The sequence below is a fragment of the Dermochelys coriacea genome, chromosome 1 (assembly GCF_009764565.3).
Source record: "Dermochelys coriacea isolate rDerCor1 chromosome 1, rDerCor1.pri.v4, whole genome shotgun sequence".
Classification (NCBI taxonomy): Eukaryota; Metazoa; Chordata; order Testudines; family Dermochelyidae; genus Dermochelys; species Dermochelys coriacea.
In genome coordinates, this window is record NC_050068.2 from 2,603,665 (window position 1) to 2,626,787 (window position 23,123).

Sequence of the window (23,123 nt, forward strand, 5' to 3'; positions counted from 1 at the left end):
CCCCTCATGAGAGATTCTCATAGGTTCTTCTGAAGCATCTGGTGCTGGCCACTGTTGCAGACAGGCTACTGGGCGAGATGGACCAGGCTCTGATCCAATCTGATGGTTCCCATGTTCCTTTACCAAGGTGCAAAGTTGACCTGCTGCACAGGTCCTATGTACTGTGAGCAATGACGTTTAACCACAAATGGAGTTGGCATTTTCCAAAAGTGAGCTGCTGATTTGGGATGCCTCTTTTTTCCAGCCCCCAACCTGGGACACCCCTCAGCCATGATTTCAAGCGGTGCTGAGCACTCGCAGCTCCCACTCTCTGCCATCGGAGTGGCGGGTGCTCAGCAGCTGTGAAAAACCAGACCCTGGATGACTCAAGCTCAGCGTCCAAACAGGAGCGGCGGATGAGGTTGTCAACTTTCCGATTGCAGAGAACTGAACACTCTTGCCCCTCCCCTGCCCCTCCCCTTCTCCGAGGCCCCTCCCCCCACTCCCTCCATCCCTGCTCCCTCTGTTGCTCACTCTCCCCCACCCTTGCTCACTTGTTCATTTTCACCAGGCATGGCAGGGGGTTGGAGGTGCAGGAGGAGGTGAGGGCTCTGGCTGGGGGTTCAGGCTCTGGGGTGGGGCCAAGAATGAGGGGTTTGGAGTATGGGAGGGTGCTCTGGGCTGAGGTAGGGATTCGGGTACCAGACAAGTTTCAGGGTGTAGGCAGTGCTTACCTCAGACGGCTCCTGGAAGCGGCTGGCATGTCTCTCTAGCTCCTAGGTGGAGGCGCAGCCAGGGAGTGCTGCACGGTTTGTGCTGCCCCAGTCCAAAGGCACCACCCTCTCAGATCCCATTGGCCATGGTTCCAGGCCAATGGGAGCTGTGGGGCTGGTGCTCAGGGTAGGGAGAGTGCGGGGAGCCCCCTGGCCACCCCTCCACCTGTGGCTGGACATGCTGGCTGCTTCTGGAAGCCCCGCCGAGCCAAGGTAGGCACGGAGCCTGCCTTAACCCCGCTGCACTGCTGTCCAGATTTTTAATGGCCCAGTCAGAGGTGCTGACCAGAGCCAACAGCTGGGCTGTCCTGATTGCTTCTGTCAGCGAGGAGCTGAGTCAGAGAATTTGTCTTCTCAGCGCAGACTTGATCAGCAGCAATAGTAAAGGGTGCCAGGAGAGAAGGCTGCCATGGGCCTGTGTGTCTCTGTCTCCATTACTGCCTGGGTGTCAGGGACCACAGGTCTTTTCTGTCGGTTTACAGGGCCCTCAGGCACTAGAACACCTCTGACAAAGTGGGTTTTTCCTCCTTATTATGTTGTACATGACCTTATTTTAGTCTTATGGTTTTACAGTAATCCTGTGTGTGCCTCAGTTTCTCTGAATGCAGTACAAATGCCTAGGTGGTGGGAATAAGGGTGTGTGACTTTTGCTGAGGCCCTCAGGGCCAGGTGAGGCAGCTCCAGCTGCCTGCACATAAGCAATGGCCGGTGCCTTTCATCATCTGAGACCCAGGAGGGGGATGCAACCAGGTGACACTTTGACTGGGAAGCGAGAAAAAGACCAGGAGGAGGAGCAACAGGCATGTTGGAGGTTGGACCACGGAAGCTGGGCAGTCTGCTGTGGGGCACCCAGAGAGAGGGGAGTCCAGGCTAGGGGATGGGGTGCCCCCAAGATGGACTTTGCTGAAAGTCACAGATGTTGGGCTAACAAGTTCTGTTCTACACTCTGTTCCTTCAAGAAATAAACCTTCTGTTTTACACACTGGCTGAGAGTCACGACTGACTGTGGAGTCGGGGTGCAGGTCCCTTTGGCTTCCCCACAAATTCCTCCCTCAACGGGGGGGGGTTTCCACCATGACTCGGATGATGCGGGGGTTGGCGGCGATGACTGGGCAGGCGATGGTGTTCTTTCCGCTGTCCGCCATGCTTAGTGAGGCTCAGGGAGAGCCGAGGAGAGCTGGAGAGCCGTGGACACTGGGTTTGCTTCACTGTGGTGATATTCGTAGTATTGTTCTTGCTGCCGTAATCACCGATTTATGGGTGGGGAAGCAGGAGAAGGGACCCGACCTCCGCCTGCCCTGCGTAATGTCGGAATCCAGGCCCAAATCATGCATCCCAGCCCCCACTTCTCCACTTCCAAGGCACCAGCTCCCTCCTGCCCCTCCCGCTTCTGCAGGGGTTTGCCGCACTGCTCCCCGGCTGGGCCGACTGTGACATCACCGATGACATCTTGGTGAGCAGCAATGGCCTTGGCAGCCCCAACTCCCTGCTCCCCGAAAGGACTCAGCGAAGAGCCACAGGAATGAGTAAAGGATTAGAAACCCTGCCTGATAGTGAGAGGCTCAAAGAGCCCAAGCTGTTTAGTTTAACAAAGAGAAAATTAAGTCTGTTCACAGTCTGTAAGTACCTACACAGGGAACAAATGTTTAACAATGGGCTCTTGTCCCTTGCAGAGAAAGGTGTCGCACGATGCACTGGCTGGAAATGGAAGCTAGACACATTCAGATAAAGTGTAGATTTCTAACAGGGAGGGGAATTAGCTGTTGGAACAATTTACAAGGGTTGTGGTGGTTTCTCCATCACTGACCATTGTTTAATAAAGATGGTATGTTTTTTTTTCTAAAAACTCTGCTCTGGGAATTATTTGAGGGCAGGCCTCTAGCCTCTGCGATGGAGGGGATCAGACTGGATGAACACAATGGTGCCTTCTGGCCTCGGAATTAATGAATCTGAGAATAATGGGGATGTGAAGCCAGCAATGGGTCGGCTTCCTGGGTCAGATTCTCCTCGGCCTTGGCGCGATGTCAAGCCTAGTTTGTAAGTTCCTCAGTGCAGGGATCATGTCTCAGTTTGTGAGGTGCCTGACACAGGCCTTTGGGCCCCAGTGAAAAAAAGATTAAATAATAATATTGAGCTCTTTCATCATTGGATCTCAAAGCAGTCTATAAAGAATGTCAGTATCATTATTCCCATTTTACAGATGGGGAAACTGAGGCACAGGGTGGTGAGGTAACTTGCCCAAAGTTTTACAGGAGACTGGTGGCAGAGCTTGGGGATAAAACCCATTTGTCCTGAGTCCCAGTCCTGATTCACAGCCTGTGTGGATTTTGTGGAGTTTTATACCTTAAGGGAGCATCCTGTGTCACCCATATTCCTAATTTATATTTAATTTTGATCTTCCCTAAAAATCATGCAATGCGAGCTATCAAGGGAAAGGTTATGAACTGCTGAAACCCACTGTTCTACCTAACTATGTACATCTTTTGGGCATATGAAGTTATGAGAATTGTGTTGTCACTAAAGGTTGTCACTAAAACATGCTGTAAGTTGGGGAATCAGCCAGTTATTAGCTCTGCAAGGTTCCTTCCCCACTCTGAACTCTAGAGTACAGACATGGGGACCTGCATGAAAGACCCCCTAAGCTTATTTTTACCAGCTTAGGTTAAAACTTCCCCAAGGTACAAACTTTTACCTTTTGTCCTTGGACCTTATGCTGCCACCACCAAAGTGTTACACAAAGAACAGGGAGAGAGCCCACTTGGAAATATCTTTCCCCCCAGAATATCCCACCAATCCCTACACCCCCTTTCCTGGGGAAGGCTTGATAAAAATCCTCACCAATTTGCATAGGTGAACACAGACCCGTAAACCCTTGGATCTTAAGAACAATGAAAAAGCCATCAGGATCTTAAAAGAATAATTTTAATTAAAGAAAAGTAAAAGAATCACCTCTGTAAAATCAGGATGGTAAATACCTTACAGGGTAATCAGATCCAAAACATAGAGAATCCCTCTAGGCAAAACGTGAAGTTACAAAAGGACACAAAAACAAGAATATCCATTTCATTCAGCACAGCTAATTTTCTCAGCCATTTAAACAAAACAGGTTTCAGAGTATCAGCCGTGTTAGTCTGTATTCGCAAAAAGAAAAGGAGTACTTGTGGCACCTTAGAGACTAACAAATTTAGTAGAGCATAAGCTTTCGTGAGCTACAGCTCACTTCATCGGATGCATTTGGTGGAAAAAGCAGAGGAGAGATTTATATACACACACACAGAGAACATGAAACAATGGGTTTATCATACACACTGTAAGGAGAGTGATCACTTAAGATAAGCCATCACCAACAGCGGGGGGGGAAAGGAGGAAAACCTTTCATGGTGACAAGCAAGGTAGGCTAATTCCAGCAGTTAACAAGAATATCAGAGGAACAGTGGGGGTGGGGTGGGAGGGAGAAATACCATGGGGAAATAGTTTTCATCATCTGGACCCATGGAAAAGAAGCTCTTGAGGAATTCCACCATGATTTCAACAATTTCCATCCCACCATCAACCTCAGCCTGGACCAGTCCACACAAGAGATCCACTTCCTGGACACTACGGTGCTAATAAGCGATGGTCACATAAACACCACCCTATATCGGAAACCTACTGACCGCTATTCCTACCTACATGCCTCTAGCTTTCATCCAGATCATACCACTCGATCCATTGTCTACAGCCAAGCGCTACGATATAACCGCATTTGCTCCAACCCCTCAGACAGAGACAAACACCTACAAGATCTCTATCATGCATTCCTACAACTACAATACCCACCTGCTGAAGTGAAGAAACAGATTGACAGAGCCAGAAGAGTACCCAGAAGTCACCTACTACAGGACAGGCCCAACAAAGAAAACAACAGAACGCCACTAGTCATCACCTTCAGCCCCCAACTAAAACCTCTCCAACGCATCATCAAGGATCTACAACCTATCCTGAAGGACGACCCATCACTCTCACAGATCTTGGGAGACAGACCAGTCCTTGCTTACAGACAGCCCCCCAATCTGAAGCAAATACTCAACAGCAACCACACACCACACAACAGAACCACTAACCCAGGAACCTATCCTTGCAACAAAGCCCGTTGCCAACTCTGTCCACATATCTATTCAGGGGATACCATCATAGGGCCTAATCACATCAGCCAGACTATCAGAGGCTCGTTCACCTGCGCATCTACCAATGTGATATATGCCATCATGTGCCAGCAATGCCCCTCTGCCATGTACATTGGCCAAACTGGACAGTCTCTACGTAAAAGAATGAATGGACACAAATCAGACGTCAAGAATTATAACATTCAAAAACCAGTCGGAGAACACTTCAATCTCTCTGGTCACTCGATCACAGACCTAAGAGTGGCTATCCTTCAACAAAAAAGCTTCAAAAACAGACTCCAACGAGAGACTGCTGAATTGGAATTAATTTGCAAACTGGATACAATTAACTTAGGCTTGAATAGAGACTGGGAATGGATGAGTCATTACACAAAGTAAAACTATTTCCCCATGGTATTTCTCCCTCCCACCCCACCCCCCACTGTTCCTCTGATATTCTTGTTAACTGCTGGAATTAGCCTACCTGCTTGTCACCATGAAAGGTTTTCCTCCTTCCCCCCCCTGCTGTTGGTGATGGCTTATCTTAAGTGATCACTCTCCTTACAGTGTGTATGATAAACCCATTGTTTCATGTTCTCTGTGTGTGTGTATATAAATCTCTCCTCTGTTTTTTCCACCAAATGCATCCGAATAAGTGAGCTGTAGCTCACGAAAGCTTATGCTCTCATAAATTTGTTAGTCTCTAAGGTGCCACAAGTACTCCTTTTCTTCATACAGACAGACAGACCCTTTGTTTCCCGCCCCCTCCAGCTTTGAAAGTATCTTGTCTCCTCATTGGTCATTTTGGTCAGGTGCCAGCGAGGTTATCCTAGCTTCTTAACCCTTTACAGGTGAAAGGGTTTTGCCTCTTTTTGCCAGGAGGGATTTTATAGCACTGCATACAGAAAGATTGTCACCCTTCACTTTATATTTATGACAAGCTCCCTAGAGGTAACAGCAAGTAAAGTGACCAATGCTCATACAGGGTGTCAAATAGCCCATAAACAGCCATTGTCCTGCAAGGGAGCTGTTGCGAATTATACCTGATCGGTCACATACGGTTCAAGTTTTTAGGCTGAGGCACCAAAAACCAGGTTCAGATCTGCAGAGTTTCCAGTCTGTGTTTAATATATTACGCTCGAGCGTGGTGCCCCCCCCCCCGCTAGTCAGGAGGGGACACCGTATACAGTTTATGCAAAGCTTATATACCATCTGACATCGCGTGCTGCCCTCGTGCATCAGCACCCTTAACCAATGAATTCCATCCTCACCCCATCCTCAGCCACTCTCTGGTGAGTGCTTTCTCGTGTTCTGAGAATGTCAACAACTTTATCATTAAAACGGAACATGCTGTTACACAACGTGCCTCACATACCACAAAGACAGGAAGGACAACAGTTTCAAGGCCCGAAACGATTCCCCAAATGTGCTGCGGTCTGTGCTGAACAGTTTCAAGGCCCGAAATGATTCCCCAAATGTGCTGCGGTCTGTGCTGCACAGACAGTCGCTGGCGCCAAAAGGTGCCAGCTCTGCACATATTAGCTTTTCCCTCAACAGTCCTCCCTTTTTTTTTGTACGTCAGTTAACACTATATAGGAGCTGAGTAACCACGATGAAGGACTAATAACTGTGAATAACACATTTTACAACATTGAAGGCATACAAATAACACGGCAAAGAAAACAGCAATCAATATGAACATGTACAGAGCACGTCTTCCCCAGACCCCGAGATCCGGCATCCATGATGTGAGCCAATTCCATACTTCCTGCAATCCAGTACTGGTATTATCAAGACTGATATGATGAAATAAAGTCGCCTGTTGCTTGAGGATATGGATATCAGTCTCTACCCTATGGTGTTGATTTATAAAAACACAACAGCTGGAGTTAACTAAAGCGCATACCCCACCCTGATTAGCGAGGAGGTAATCTAATGCTAAGCGATTTTGCAGGGTTGTTTGAGATAATTGTGTGACTTCAGTTTGGAGGGCAGATAAAGCATCTGCAGTGGCATTGGCCATCTGCTCTAAAGCAGCAGATATATTAACTATAGCTTTTTCTAGCTCACTTACTCCTAACCATGGCAGAAACCAGCGCGCAAAGGAATGAAAACCCGTGGGCTGCTCGATAAGGGAATTAAAAGGGATACTTTGCCGATCCCTCCATACTATATTGCGAATTTCTTTTCGTGTTAGACTCTGATAAACTGTTACAGCAGGGATTATTGCTCCTAGGGAAAAGGTACCATACCATCCTACTGGAAGAACTTTATAGGCTGTGTGGTTACACAACCAATACCACCCTGATCCTTCAGGGATGGGCCAAGGGGCCCTTGAATAATTTGAAACGGTTGCCATCCCCGAACTAATTTTGATAGTACGATTGCACCCCATAAAAGTTCCTACAAAATTCCCATTTTCAGGATTCCAATTTCTTCTAACACAGATTGCATAATTGCCCTGGGCCACCATGTCAATAGACCATGTTTGAATAGTGATATTCCAATGAAAGGTAGTATTAGCCCATAATGTAGACAACCGCGTTTCATTAGTAGGGATAGGGACCCCCACCAATGGAATTCCTTGACTAATATATGTGGGGGTATGGATACATATCTAACATTGTGTTTGATTTATATTCTGCGTAATAGCCCGAGTCAAATTCAAAAAACTATTACCTGCCCACCCTTGTACTGGACTTGGGAGTAGGGGGAAAAGCCCCCGGGCCAACCATACCAATAATAACATCCGCCCCGGTACCATACAAAAACCCCTATTCCCAATATACAAGTCCAAAAGAGAAATACAAGAAGTCCTGGTGGGCTGTGAAGATTCCAGTAATTGGAGGGTTCGGTCCACGGGTTGGTTGTAATATTCATCCGTGGAATGGTTCATACGCTGGATCACTCGGGTCCTGGGGAGGCGCTGTCGCTGCTTTAACATAGTTGTGGTGGATCCACGAGCTCTTTCCTGCAACCTTTAAAGCAGAATAAGTACATAACAGAACTTGATACGGCCCCTCCCACCTAGGTTCCAAGGGGTCTGTGCGGGAAATCCTTCTTACCATAACCCAATCCCCTGGCTTAAATGAGTGAATTTGCAATCCCAACGGTGCAGTTTGACACAATTGAGCTTTAAATTGATTATCAATCAGCTCCTTTTGTAACCTAGCAACATATTTGGCCAGAGTTTCGTCACCATCCAAGAGACTAGCATGTGCTGGAACGTAGGTTCCTGGAATTAAAGCGGGTCTACCAAATAACACCTCAAATGGGGACAGGCCTAGGGGCATGCGCGGTGTCCGCCTTATATGCCATAAGATGATTGGCAGGATTTCCAGCCATTTAAGTCCAGTTTCCTTACAGAACTTTGCTATCATTTTCTTTACTGTTCGGTTCATGCGTTCCACCTGACCAGCAGACTGAGGGTGATACGGAGTATGTAATTGTCGAGTGATTCCCAAACATTTATACAGTTCCTCCAAAATTTTCGTAGTAAAGTGCGAGCCTCGATCTGTATCTATAACTTCAGGAACACCAAACCTAGGTACAATATCCTTCATTAGAAACTTAACTACAGACCTCGCATCTGCTTTCCTCGTCGGTACCGCTTCAGGCCACCCAGATAGCTGGTCCACTATAACGAGAAGGTGATGGAATCCTGAACACTTGGGCATGTCTGCATAATCCATTTGCAGACGCTGAAACAGGAAATTCGCCCAAGGTCTCCCCCCCCCCCGCGAACTGGCATCAGACCGAGTCATAGCAGAGAACGCCAAACAAGTTGAACAGTTTCAAGGCCCGAAACGATTCCCCAAATGTGCTGCGGTCTGTGCTGCACAAACAGTGGCTGGCGCCAAAAGGTGCCAGCTCTGCACATATTAGCTTTTCCCTCAACAGAGCTACAATTCAGTGTCTCACCTGCATTAGGCCACACCAGGGGAATTGGTCAACCTTGCCTGGAGACTCAGCAATGCCCCCAGACATTCCTGAACTTGGGTTCTCCAACCACAAGGGACTGAGGGAATAAAACAGAACAGAGGGGCCCCATGCTTGGCCTTTCTTCTGCTGCAAGCAACAAAGACACTCAGAAGACTGAAGACTCCCACAGAGAGGACTGGCTCAGATTTTAAGGGTGAAATCTGTGTACTATGAACTGCAATATCCAGTGGGGTGATAAAGACTTCTTAATCTAGCTGTTACCCAGTCTAATAGAGTTGAAAGTTTAGACTGCGTGCTTATATTTTATTTTATTTTGGTGACTAATCTGACTTTTTGCCTATCACTTAATATCACTTAAAATCTATATTTTGTAGTTTATAAATTTGTTTTACTGTTGATCTTTACCAGTGAATTTGTATGAAGTTTGTGGCAAAACTTTCCATTTTCCATTCATGAAGTGGTGAAATAATAGATTTGCACTGTTCATCTGGAGTAGTGTAACATGGTATATGCCTGAGGTACAAGGCTGGGAGCCGGGGGGATTTGGCTGGTCCCTTTCCCTGTTTGTTTCATGAGTGGTTCTGAGAGCATTCATGCAATCTAGCTGGGTATGGGGCTTCACATGTGGTTGTGCTGATGACAAAACCTGGAGGGGCTTCCTGCTGGTCAGTAGCAAGACATTGTGAAGGACACCCCAGGCTGGAGAGAGTTCAGGGGACACAGCAGTCCCACGGTCGCAGGCTGGACCATGTGGATCCTGTCACAGATGTTATCCAGGGTCTACATCTCCCTGTCATGCAGACCCTTTTCCCATGGGGTTACAGGACTGGCCTAGGGAGAAAGGAAGGATCCTTTTCTCTTGTCCTTCAGTGATGTACAGAGGGAGCGAGAGGCAACTTACCAGGAGCTGGTGTGTAACTGGGTCTGTGACTAACTCTCTGCCTGCCTCCTTCTCCCTGAGACAGACCCACATGGATTCACCAAGGGCAAGTTATTCTTGACCAACCTGATTGCATTCTATGGTGAGATAACTGGCTCTGTGGATTTGGGGGAAGTGGTGGACAAGATGCATCTTTCAGAGTAGTAGCCGTGTTAGTCTGTATCAGAAAAAACAATGAGGAATCCTTGTGGCACCTTAGAGACTAACAAATTTATTTAGGCATAAGCTTTCGTGGGCTAGAACCCACTTCATGAGAGGCATGGAATTGAAAACATAGTAGCAGATATATTTATACATTGTACATGAAAAGATGGGAGTTGCCTTACCAGATGGGGAGGGGGTCAGTCTAACGAGACAATTTAATTATCAGTAGAATACCAAGGGAGGAAAAATCACTTTTTTAGTGATAATGAAGGTGGCCCATTTCAAACAGTTGACAAGAAAGTATGAGTAACAGTAGGGAGAAATTAGTAAGGTAAAATTAGGTTTTGTAATGACCCATCCACTCCCAGTCTTTATTCAGACCTAATTTGATGGTGTCCAGTTTGCAAATTAATTCCAGTTCTTCAGTTTCACATTGGAGTCTGTTTTTGAAGTTTTTTTGTTGAAGAATTGCCACTTTTAAGTTTGTTATTGAGTGACCAGGGAGATTGAAGTGTTCTCCTACTGGTTTTTGAATGTTGTAATTCCTGATGTCAGATTTGTGTCCATTTATTCTTTTGCATAGAGACTGTACAGTTTGTCCAATGTACAATTGTAACTATGCTGGTTCTGGCGGGACCCAGCTGAGAGTGCCAATTCAGGAAAATTGCTTAAAGCAGGGCAGTTACAGCCCAAGGCTGGGGTTTCTATGTACACCAAGGCAAACCAAATCAGACAGAGAGGACTTTGGTTTTACCCCACTGGCTAACCATAAGTCACACAAGCAATTCCCTTAGACACTCCAGTTTCCCAGTATCACCACCAGCGCCACTCATTATGGGGACGAATGGTTATGAAAACCAATAACCCAGTAAAAGAAAAAAGGTTCTCTCGGTCCCAAAGGACCAAGCCCCAGACCCAGGTTAATATACAAATCAGATCTTACCCACAAATCACACTGTTGCCAATCCTTTAGAATCTAAAATCTAAAGGTTTATTCATAAATGGAAAAAGATATAGATGAGAGCTAGAACTGGTTAAATGGAATCAATTACATACAGTAATGGCAAAGTTCTTGGTTCAGGCTTGTAGCAGTGATGGAATAAACTGCAGGTTCAAATCAAGTTTCCGGAGTACATCCATAGCTGGGATGGGTCTTTCAGTCCTTGGTTCAAAGCTTCAGTGTAGCAAAGTTCCTCCAGAGGTATGAAACAAGACTGAAGACCAGATGGAGATGAGACATCAGCCTTTTCTAGTCCAGGTGTAAGGACACCTCTTTGTTCTTACTGTGGAAAATTACAGCAAAATAGAGTTTGGAGTCACATGGGTAAGTCTATGGGTCAGTTGTATAGAGGATGGTCCTTAATGGGCCATCAAGCAGGCTAGGCAGAGCTGACACCAACTTGTCTGGGGTATCACCCAGAAGCATAACATAAGTTTGAAATATAGACAGAATAAAGCCAATATTCATAACTTTAACTACAAAAATGATACACACATATAGCCAGCAAACCATAACCTTATCTTAGACACCTTATTTGACTCCCTTTATACAAGATTTGGTGCCACTACAGGTCCTTGGTTGCAACAGTGATCTATACAGTCCCAAATTATGTAAATAACTTCACAACATGGCAGAGGGGCATTGCTGGCACATGATGGCATGTATCACATTGGTAGATGTGCAGGTGAACAAGTCCCTGATGGTGTGGCTGATGTGGTTAGGTCCTATGATGGTGTCCCTTAAATAGATATGAGGACAGAGTTGCCACCAGGATTTGTTGCAGCGTTTGGTTCCTGGGTTAGTGTTTTTGTTGTGTGGTGTGTAGTTGCTGGTGAATATTTGCTTCAGGTTGGGGGGCTGTCTGTAAGTGAGGACTGGCCTGTCTCCCAAGGTCTGTGAGAATAAGGGATCATCCTTCAGGATAGGTTGTAGATCCCTGATGATAGGCTGGAGAGGTTTTAGTTCGGGGCTCTAGGTGATGGCTAGTGGCTTTAGATAGCTTGACTTTAGAAAAGCTTTTGATACAGTCTCCCATAGTATTCTTCCCAGCAAGTTAAAAAATTATAGATTGGATGAATGGACTATAAGGTGGATAGAAAGCTGGCTAGACATAGGGCTCAATGGATAGTGATCAACGGCTCAATGTCTAGTTGGCAGCTGGTATCAAGCGGAGTGCCCCAGGGGTCTGCCCTGGGTCTGGTTTTGTTTAACATCTTCATTAATGATCTGGATGATGGGATGGATTGCACCCTCAGAAAGTTTGCAGATAGCACTAAGCTGGGTGGAGAGGTAGATACATTGGAGGGTAGGGATAGGGTCCAGAGTGATCTAGATAAATTGGAGGATTGGGCCAAAATAAATCTGATGAGGTTCAACAAGGACAAGTGCAGAATCTTGCATTTAGGATGGAAGAATCCCATGCACCTCTACAGGCTGGGGACTGACTGGCTAATTGGCAATTCTGCAGAAAAGGACCTGAGGATTACAGTGGACCAGAAGCTGGATATGAGTCAACAGTGTGCCCTTGTTGCCAAAAAGGCTAATGCCATACTGGGCTGCATTCACAGGAGCATTGTCAGCAGATCGAGGGAAGTGATTATTCGCCTCTATTCAGCACTGGTGAGCCCACATCTGGAGTAATGGGTCCAATTTTGGGCCCCTCACTACAGAACGGATGTGGACAAATTGGGAAGAATCCAGCAGAGAGCAACAGAAATGATTAGGGGGTTGGGACAGATGATTCATGAGGAGAGGTTGAGGGAACTGGGCTTATTTAGTTTGTAGAAGAGAAGAGTGAGGGGGGATTTCATAGCAGCTTGGCTGTTCTCAGTGGTGGCAGATGATGAAACAACGAGCAATGTTCTCAAGTTGCAGTGGGGGAGAGTGATGGGTTGGATCTCAGAAACCCCCTGAGGGGCTGCCACCTGATGTGTCAAGGCTACTTCTGCCCCAGCTTTCCTGCCCTGTCAGCTTGAGATTTCAGTTCCCTGCCTAGTTTGAGCCAGACCCGCTAGCCTGCTGCAAACGCAGACCCGGGTCTGAACTACATTTCCTAACAGCTGTAGGCTTAAACTGAAAGCAGCTTAAGAAGTGTTCCTGTCTTAACACACAGATGGTCAACTCCCAATGGGGTCCAAACCCTAAATAAATCCGTTTTACCCTGGATAAAGCTTATACAGGGTAAACTCATAAATTGTTCCCCCTCTATAACACTGATAGAGAGATATGCACAGCTGTTTGCCCCCACCCCGTCCCGGTATTAATACATACTCTGGGTTAACTAATAAATAAAAAGGGATTTTATTAAATACAGAAAGTAGGATTTAAGTGGTTTCAAGTAGTAACAGACAGAACAAAGTGAATTACCAAACAAAATAAAATATAACACGCAAGACTATGTCTAATACAGTGAGAAAACTGAATACAGATAAAAACCTCACCCTCATGGGAATTCCAGTAAGCTTCCTTTTACAGACTGGTCTCCCTCTAGTCTGGATCCAGCAATAACTCACACCCCCTGTAGTTACTGTCCTTTGTTCCAGTTTCTTTCAGGTATCCTTGGGGGTGGAAAGGCTCTCTTGAGCCAGCTGAAGACAAAATGGAGGGGTCTCCCAGGGGTTTTAATAGACTTTCTCTTGTGGGTGGACACCCCTTCCTCCCCCTGTGTAGAATCCAGCCACAAAATGAGTTTTGGAGTCACATGGGCAAGTCACATGTCCATGCATGACTCAATTTTTACAGGCAGCAGCCATCACCCACATGGTATCTTGAATGTCTCCAGGACAACTTCTTATGTGGATTGGAGCCTTCCAAGATCCATTGTGCGTTAAGTGCTTCTTGATTGGGCACTTAACTTGCAAATTCCTTTCTAAAGAAGCTGACCAAATGCCTTACTAAAGTTATTTAAAATCAAACAAGTATACAGCCAATATTCATAACTTTGAATACAACAATGACGCATGCATACAAATAGGATGAATATATTGAGTAGATCATAACCTTTGCAGATATATGTTACATGGCATATGTAGCATAAAACATATTCCAGTTATGTCATATATACATTCATAAGCATATTTCCATAAAGTCTTATGGGGGGCACCATCACAGGAAGGTCTAGGTTGGATATTAGGAAAAACTATTTCACTAGGAGGGTGGTGAAGCACTGGAATGGGTTACCTAGGGAGGTGGTGGAAACTCCATCCTTAGAGGTTTTTAAGATCAGGCTTGACAAAGCCCTGGCTGGGATGATTTAGTTGGGGATTGGTCCTGCTCTGAGCAGGGGGTTGGACTAGATGAGCTCCTGAGGTCTCTTCCAACCCTAATCATTTATGAATCTATGAAACCTGTCCCTGACCTGCCTCCACTCCCCAACCTGGCTCCACACTTGCAGAGTGGGCAGCCTCAAGCGGGATTCCCCCATCCTGATCTATCAGTCCCCCTCGAGCCCCATCTGCACAGAAAAATTTCCTCATCTGCAAAGTGTGCTGGGTAAGTTTATGGAGGAGATGGTATAATGAGATTGCCTATGAGAGTGGCGTATAACCCATCTGTGACTGCTAGCAGCAAATATTTCCAATGGCTTTAAAAGATAAATACACTATGTTGGGAAGAGATAACATCGATTTTGTAAAGGGAAATCATGCCGCACCAAGCTAATAGAATTCTTTAGGGCATTAACAAGAATGTGGAGAAGGGTGATCCAGTAGCTATACTGCATTTGGACTTTCAGAAAGCCTTTGACAAGATCCCTCACCAAAGGCTCTTAGGTAAAGTAAGCTGTCATGGGATAAGACAGAAGCCCCCTCCCTGGCTCTGTAACTGGCTAAAATATAGGAAACAAAGGGTAGGAAAAAATGGTCCATTTTCACAATGGAGTGAGGTAAACAGCGGGATCCCCAAAGCATCTGTACTGGGACCAGTACTTTTCAACACATTCCTTAATGATCCGGAAAAGGGAGTGAACAGTGAAGTGGCAAAGTTTGCAAGAATACAAAATTATTCAAGATGGTTAAATCCAAAGTTGACTGAGAAAAGTTACAAAGGGATCTCACAAAGCTGGATGACTGGGCTACAAAATGGCTGATGAAATTCAGCATTGATAAGTGCAAAATGATGCACACTGGAATAAATAATCCTAACTACATGTATATAAGGATGGGGTTTAAATTAGTTGTTACCACCCAATAAAGAGATTGTAGCCTCACCTTCAATAGTGTGTCCATTCTGCTAGCTGCATCTCAAAAAGGATTGTGTAACTTGGAAAGGTTCAGAGAAGGGCAGCAAAGATGATTAAGGGTAATGAATGGCTTCCATATGAGGAGACACTAAAAAGACTTGGACCGTTCAGCTTAGAAAAGAGACAACAAAGGGGGGATATGACAGAGGTCTATAAAGTCATGACTGTTGTGGAGAAAGTGAATAGAGAAATGTTTACTTATACACAGAATGCAAAAACCAGGGGTTACCTGACAAAATTAATAGGCAGCAGATTTAATATAAACAAGAGGGCATATTTTTTCATAGAAAACAGAGCTAACCTGTGGAACTCATTACCAGGGAATGTTGTGATGGCCAAAGGATTAAAAAAGAATTAGATAAATTAATGGAGGATTGGTCCATTTTGGCTATAAGCCAAGATGGTCGGGGATGCAAGACCATGCTGTTGGTGTCCCAAAACCTCTGACCGCCAGAAACCAGGATAGGATGAGGGGGGATGGATCACTTGATGATTGCCCTGTTCTGTTCACCCCCCTGAAACACCTGGCACTGGCCACTGTCAGAAGACAGGATACTGGGCTAGGTGGACCTTTGCCCTGACCCAGTATACACCATTCTTATGAGACATTTCTTCTTAACAGCTGCAGGAATGGAAGGTGAGAATAAAAGGAAAATAGATTCCCACAGCATTTTTGTTGGATGCTGTGAGACGCCAGCAGAAGGACAAACAAGCCTCCAAGACCCAGGAGGAGTCAGCACGTTTTCCTCAGTGGCAAAACATTCTTTTAGCACAGGAGAAGAAACAGCTAGTCACGCACACATGATTCTATTCCCTCTCTCTCTCTCTCCCAAAGTCGACCGGAGAGCATGTGCAAATGAACCCCTCACCCACTGCACCAGGCCACAGCATCCTCTGACCTCTCTCCCACCCAGCCACCCCCACAAAGACACCCATGTAGGGAAGAGTGAGATCAGCCTGGGGAAGCTGTGCCCATCCATGCAAAATGTGCCGTAAGGCAGCAAAACGCAAGGTCCGTGGGACACAGGCCTTGGCTACAGAATTGGGGACTAAGGCCTGCAAAACTGTGACCCTGAAAAGGATTTAGGAGTTTGAGGGGGAAAGAAACTCTCCCAAGGTGACACAGGTGGTTGGTGGCAGAACCAAGACTAGAACCCCTCTCTCCCAATGTGCAGCCCAGTGCACTTCCCACTGGCCCATGACATGGCCCCCTTGGCTGCTGCTTTCTGTTGCCATTAAGAGTCCAGCTCGGATGCAGCTTGTCAGACAGGAGATGCACATGCTGTGCTCTCTCTATAATGACGTTTACCTATGTTCTTTCTTGTTTTGCTGTTTCTCTTCAACTTAAAACAAGATTCACTTGGTCTGGCTGTTTTTTTCTGGTTTTGCACAATGCTATTGTAGCCATGTCAGTCCCAGAATATTAGAGACACAAAGTGGGGGTGGAGATATCTTTCATTGGACCAAATTCTGTTGGCGAGAGAGACCAGCTTTCTAGCTTACACAGTGTAAGTACGTAGTAAAAACACCCCTATAGTTCAAATGAAACCTGGCTTTAATTTCCAACTCCCAACATATATTCTGTTGTCTCCTTTAGCTCAGCATGGAGCATCTGCTCCAGCATAGATAAAAGACATTGATCACCCGTTTCAGAATTTCTTTTGTTGTCACCCCATACACGATGGGGTTTAACATGGGGGGAATGAGCACATAAAGGTTGGCCAGTAGGTTTACAATATAACCTGGGATGATGTGCCCAAATTGGTGTGCTAAAGAGGAGAAAACGGCCGGCACGTAGAACATCAGTATGACACAGAGGTGGGAGCCGCAGGTGCGGAGAGCCTTGAGCCGAGCGTCCTTGGAGGGGAGCCTGAAGACAGCCCTGAGGATCAACCCATAAGATACGGCAATGAGCATAATATCCAAACCAATTACTAAAATAGCCACAGCTACTCCATACCAGACGTGGATTTTGATGTCATCGCAGGCCAGTCGGGCTAAGATCATATGCTCACAATAGGTGTGAGGCAGGAGGTTGTTTCTGCAGAAATTCAACTGCTTTGTGAGCAAGATGAGAGGGAAAATGATACAGAAACTTCTTGTGATAACCGCCAGCCCCATCTTCCCGATCACCGACTTGGTTAGCACGGTGGTGTATCTCAGGGGGTTGCAGATGGCAACGTACCGGTCAAATGCCATGGCCAGCAGGATGGCCGACTCGGCAATAAAACTGACATGGATGAAAAACATCTGGGTCAGGCAGCCAACAAAAGTAATTTCCCCCGCTCTAAACCAGAATACAGCCAGCATCTTGGGCACTGTCGTGGTAGATAAAAGCAGATCAGCAACGGCCAGCATGGAGACAAATAGATACATGGGCTCATGGAGGCTTTGTTCTGTTAGTATGATGAATAGTAGGAGAGAGTTCCCAAAAAGCGTTGTAACATACATCAGACAGAAGGGGATGGCCATCCAGACATGAGACTCCTCCGTACCCGGGATGCCAGTCAGGATGTAGGTCACAGGGGCAAAAAAGGTGCGATTGTCAGCTAGCATCATTTACCATTGCTTGGATCTTTTATTCAGTTTCCAGTAACTAACAGCAAAAGAGAAAATTAGTGAGAACTAGAGTGTCAGCTACGACTGGAATGCGTTTGTTGAGAGAATCATAGATACCGTCAAAAATTTTGTTGTGTGACAGCTGCCTGTCATGTGTGACCATAAATCCAGAAATACTCTCGTACTGTGGAACTATATTAGGAAGAGAGTCTGAGACATAAGTCCTTGTATTAGAGGCCTAGTATGAGGCCTGAGGCCTGGGCTAAAGTAACGGTCAAAACTTTTTTGATATAAAGCAAAATTAGGCTGTGAGCTAGAGGCAGGCCCTGCTCACAGAATCTGGCAAGCACAGGGCTGACATTTCAAAGCCACACATTTCTAAGAGGTGCTGGGCACAGAGCACTCACGCAATCACATTCCAGAAGAGTGGTACAAGAACACATCCCTAAAGATAAGAGGAACATGGTGACCCATTCTAAAGATAAGGTCAAGATGACAGGGTGATGGATAGAGATGTACAAGGTGATCAGTGGTAACTGGCTACATCAGAGGGTGTCAATTAACTACGTTAGAGGGGCAATATGTATCTTGTTTGTATTGATGTATGAAATGTACCCTCAAAGGCAGAGTCTCTGTCTAGCCTAGGGAGGAACGGAAAGTCCCGCTGTTCACTGAGCTGGTTCATTCTAACGGGCAGACATGTCTTAGTAGTCCGGTAGAGTCCGCAGAATAGTAATAGCATGCTTCATCGACAATTAACCTGGCTGGCTGCTTTCGTACCTTAACGGATCTTGTGGTCATTGGGTTGTTCACTCGAGGTCTGCTGTGCCAGCTGTCCGTGCAGAGTTGGGACAGGACACAGCGAGAACACACACATACACAGCTGAACATTTTACCACACCGGTGACCCACGACAAGTTACATACTGCCCCTGTGATGTAACATCTCCATTCCAGAGGAGGGAAGATGGTTTGGATGGTTCTGGCCCCAGGTGAAGCAGGGCGTGCCCTCCTGGTGTTGCTGTCCACAGCAGAATTTCTCCTCCACATGTTTGCTACAGTCACTCTCAGGGCTTAAGTGGTCACTGTGAAAGTGAGTTAAAGCAGCCACAAGATGGTTTTTCTGGCACTTTACCCCGGTTTCACACTCATTACTGAGGAGTCACTCCTGGTTAGTCATGGTGTGAGAGCAGAACCTCTTTCATTCACAAACATCCTGCTGGATCCTACTGGCTCTGATGCCTTGACCCAACCAACACTCAAATAGACGAGTGAACTCATTCACAAGCAACTCCCATTGACATTTATGAAAATACTCGCCTGAGTATAGTTGCAATTTTTTTCAGGATTTGGTCCTGTGTATGTGAAGCCAATCTCAGTTAAGCTATATCGGGATAACCACGTTGCCCAGGGGGGTGAAAAATCCACACCTGTGAGCGACATAGATACACCAACCTGACCCCTTGTGTAGACATGGCTACGTCCCACGGGGAGGAGGATTAACTATGCTGCCGGGGGAGCTCTCCCCCATCAGCGCAGAGCATCTCCACTAACACACCACAGCGGTGCAGCTGCGCCGGGGCAGCATTTTAAGCCTAGCCGAGCTGGTAGCTCTGCTCCAGGGAATTACAGCTGCAGTAGGTGCAGGGGGACCAGATGTCCCGTTTTTAAAGGGACAGTCCCATATTTAAGCCCTCCTGCAGGTGACCCAACTTTTTCTTCAAACAGGCATATTGTCCTGAATTTTCTATCCCCCCCATCCATACCAGCAGGTCCTGCTGCTGGCCAGATCCCTACTTCCCACATGCCTGCCTTCCTGCGGTGAGTGGGGGGGTCTATTGGCCAACGATGCTGGTGGGTGTGCAAGGCTGGTGGCAGGGCGTAGATGCAGCACATGGGACCAGTTGCTCCCCATCCTGGTCCCTCAGCTCAGACCCCACTGTGTGCTGGCTAAACCCCCTGTCCTCTCCCTGCTTTGCACCTTCACCCCCCTCCCAGCCCCACTGATCCTCCATATCCCCCCCAGCACTGTGTGGAGAACCAGCCCCTCATTAGCAGCCTGGCCATCAGGCTCCTTCCTCCCCACACTGCCCCTGGCTGGGCCAGCGCCCCAGGAAAGCCCAAGACCGTCCGGCCTGGGGCGCTGGCCAGGAGGTGTTGAGACCTGCATGTGCCAAAGCCCCACACAGCGCTGGCACGGGGAAATTTCTCTGCCCCTTAGCTAAGCTCCGGAGTGGCAGGTGGGAGGAAGGGGAAGCAATTTCCAGCTTGTTCATGCCCCGAACCTACAGGCTCCACAACAGACCCCGGGAAAGGGGCTTAGCACCATCTTCACCCCCCAACTCTCTGCCCTGGTTTGCTGAAGCCCCTGCAGTCAGGTTCCCAGGCTCCTGGTGCACAATGCAGGCTTAGAGTTTAATCCCTTCCTGCTTGTGCAGTAGCTGGGGGACAGGAGGCAGCTTGGTTACATTGGTGGCCAGTAGCAGCCTTGAGGTTTTAGATGCCTTTTGATATTGTGCAGGCAGGAAGGAACAAGTTGCTTTCAGCCAAGGGAATGTGTGGGTTGTGGGGTGGAGAGGGAGAGGGCAGATGTCAAAGAGAAAAGATGAGCTCTACAAAGACACGAGCCAGGTCATCTTCATGGCAGAGGATGTGAGGGAGATTCACAAACCTGAGCCATTCATTGTAGGTGACAAATCTGAGGAACTGTCCCAGATTGAGGTGTCATTAGAGGAGGTTTTGGAACAAATTGATAAACTAAACAGTAATAAGTCTCCAGGACCAGATGGGATTCACCCAAGAGTTCTGAAAGAACTCAAATGTGAAATTGCAGAACTACTAACTGTAGTCTGTAACCTCTCATTTAAATCAGCTTTTGTACCAAATGACTGCAGGATAGCTAATGTGACACCAATTTTTAAAAAGGGCTCCAGAGGTGATCCCGGCAATTACAGGCCAGTAAACCTGACTTCAGTACCAGGCAAACTGGTTGAAATTATAGTAAAGAACAAAATTGTCAGACACAGAGATGAACATAATTTGTTTGGGAAGAGTCAACATGATTTTTCTAAAGAAAATCATGCCTCCCCAATCTGCTAGAATTATTTGAGGGGGTCAACAAGTATCTGGACAAAGAGGATCCCATGGATACATTGTACTTAGATTTTCAGAAAGCCTTTGACAAAGAAGCAAAAAAAGCTGTCATGGGATAAGAGGGAAGGTCCTCTCATGGATTGGTAACTGGTTAAAAGATAGAAAACAAAGGGCAGGAATAAATGGTCAGATTTCAGAATGGAGAGAGGGAAATAGTCATGCCCCTCAGGGGTCTGTATGGGGACCAGTCGGATTCAACAGATTCATAAATGATTTGGAAAAAGGGGTAAACAGTGAGGTGGCAAAATTTGCAGATGATACAAAACTACTCAAGATAGGTAATTCCTAGGCAGACTGCAAAGAGCTACAAAGGGATCTCTCAAAACTGGGTCACTGGAAAAGAAAATGGCAGAAGAAATTCAGTGTTGATAAATGCAAAGTACTGCATATTGGAAAACATAATCTCAGCTATACCTACAAAATGATGGGGTCCAAATTTGCTGTTACTATTCAAGAAACAGATCTTGGCATCACTGTGGATAGTTCTCAGAAAACATCCACTCAGTGTGCAGCAGCCGTCAAAAGAACAAACAGAATATTGGGAATCATTAAGAAAGGGATAGATAGCAAAACAGAAAATATCATATTGCCTCTATATCAATCCATGGTACACCCACATCTTGAATACTGCATGCAGATGTGGTTGCCCCATCTGAAAAAATGATATATTGCAATTGGAAAAGGACAGAAAAGAGCAACAAAATGATTCGGGGTCTGGAACAGCTTCCATATGAGGAGAGATTAATCAGACTGGGACTTTTCAGCTTGGAAAAGAGATGACTAAGGGGGGATAGGATAGAGGTTTATGATATCTTTACTGCTGTGGAGAAAATAAGTAAGGAAGTGCTATTTACTCCTCATAACACAAGAACTAGAGGTCACCAAATGAAATCAATAGGCAGCAAGTTTAAAACAAACAAAATGAAGTATTTCTTCACACAGTGCACAGTCAGCCTGTGGAACTCCTTGTCAGAGGATGTTGTGAAGGCCAAGACTATAACAGGGATCAAAAAAGAACTAGATAAGTTCATGGAGGATCAGTCCATCAATGGCTCTTAGCCAGGATGGGCAGAGGTGGTGTCCCTAGCCACTGTTTGCCAGAAGCTGGGAATGAGTGACAGGGAATGGGTTGATTGATAAATTGCCCTGTTCTGTTCATTCCCTCTGGGGCACCTGGCACTGGCCACTATCGGAAGACAGGATACTAGGCTAGATGGACCTTTGGTCTACCCCATTATGGCCAATCTTATGTTCTTATCCCTTCCACCCCCTCCTACTCTCCTGCAGCTGGAAGCAGCTCCCATCCCTTCCCTCCTGCACTGTGCTGAAAGGCTGCTGCTGGCCAGATGCTGGTGTGAACCCTGGCATAAATCTGGGTGTGGGGGGGTATGTGACCTTGCATCCCCCCACATGTTGCCTTGGGAAGACATGGCGCAAGGTATCAGGAGAGGCAGGTCCAAACCGGGGTCCCAGCCAGAAATGGAGGGCAAAACACGCCGGACAGGGAGGATCAGGTCAGTTGGTCGGTCACCCCTCCCCCGTGAGATAGGTGTACAGGAGTGTGTGTGTGTGTCAGCTCTCCCCGTGTGTGTTGGGAGGGGCGGATATTGAGGGGTACGTCACTGTTCCCTGTGTGAACCCTAAAGCCTAAAGAGAAAAAGGTAGTTAAAAAAATCCATCTATGCCGTTGTTGTTTTTAACAGGGACTCAGTCAACTTGATGTTAATTTGAACATTTCTACTGCATAGTTCTGATTGATTGCTGTGGAACCTGCTTGAATACAAGTAATTTTACCAGGCGTCCCGCGTTCAGCGTAGGGAGATATGGTCACCCGAAGTAGGTGGAACATTGGTATCAAAGCAGCCCTTATAATCGGTTGCGCCTGGATTCTACAGTTCGGACATTCACAGCTAATGTTCCTTGAAACCAGCTAATTTTTGCCAACTGGAACAGACCCAGTCCTGGGGTCCTTATGGCGTTAATGGAAGTGTTGCCTGAGTGAAGGCCTCGAGATTTGGGATGTAGAATATCACAGGGCCTGAGTAGGTTTCCCATGAGGTTTATTCTGCACAGTCACGTAATCAAGAATGGCCCAGTCCAGGGCCCACTGAGTTCAACAGCAAGACCCCCAGTGACTTCCATGGGAGTGGATGTGGGTAACCCGGCGACCTATCCCGAACACCGAACCTCAGTGCAGTCCTAGGAGTGTAATCTCCATACCCTGGCTCCCATCCTGCCCCTGCAGTCAG

At 46.6% G+C, this 23,123-nt stretch overlaps 1 protein-coding gene across 1 annotated transcript; it reads right to left on the bottom strand.

The window, feature by feature from the left end:
* Positions 1 to 16,756: 16,756 nt before the first annotated feature.
* On the bottom strand, positions 16,757 to 17,722 carry LOC119843812 (olfactory receptor 52B2-like). Its single transcript, XM_038373699.1, has one exon. The coding sequence runs from the start codon at positions 17,720 to 17,722 to the stop codon at positions 16,757 to 16,759; it is 966 nt and encodes a 321-aa protein (XP_038229627.1).
* Between the last annotated feature and the right edge of the window lie 5,401 nt (positions 17,723 to 23,123).

Coding starts and splice junctions, on each gene's coding strand:
- LOC119843812 (XM_038373699.1), bottom strand. CDS start 17,722: ATGATGCTAGCTGACAATCGCACCTTTTTTGCCCCTGTGACCTACATC.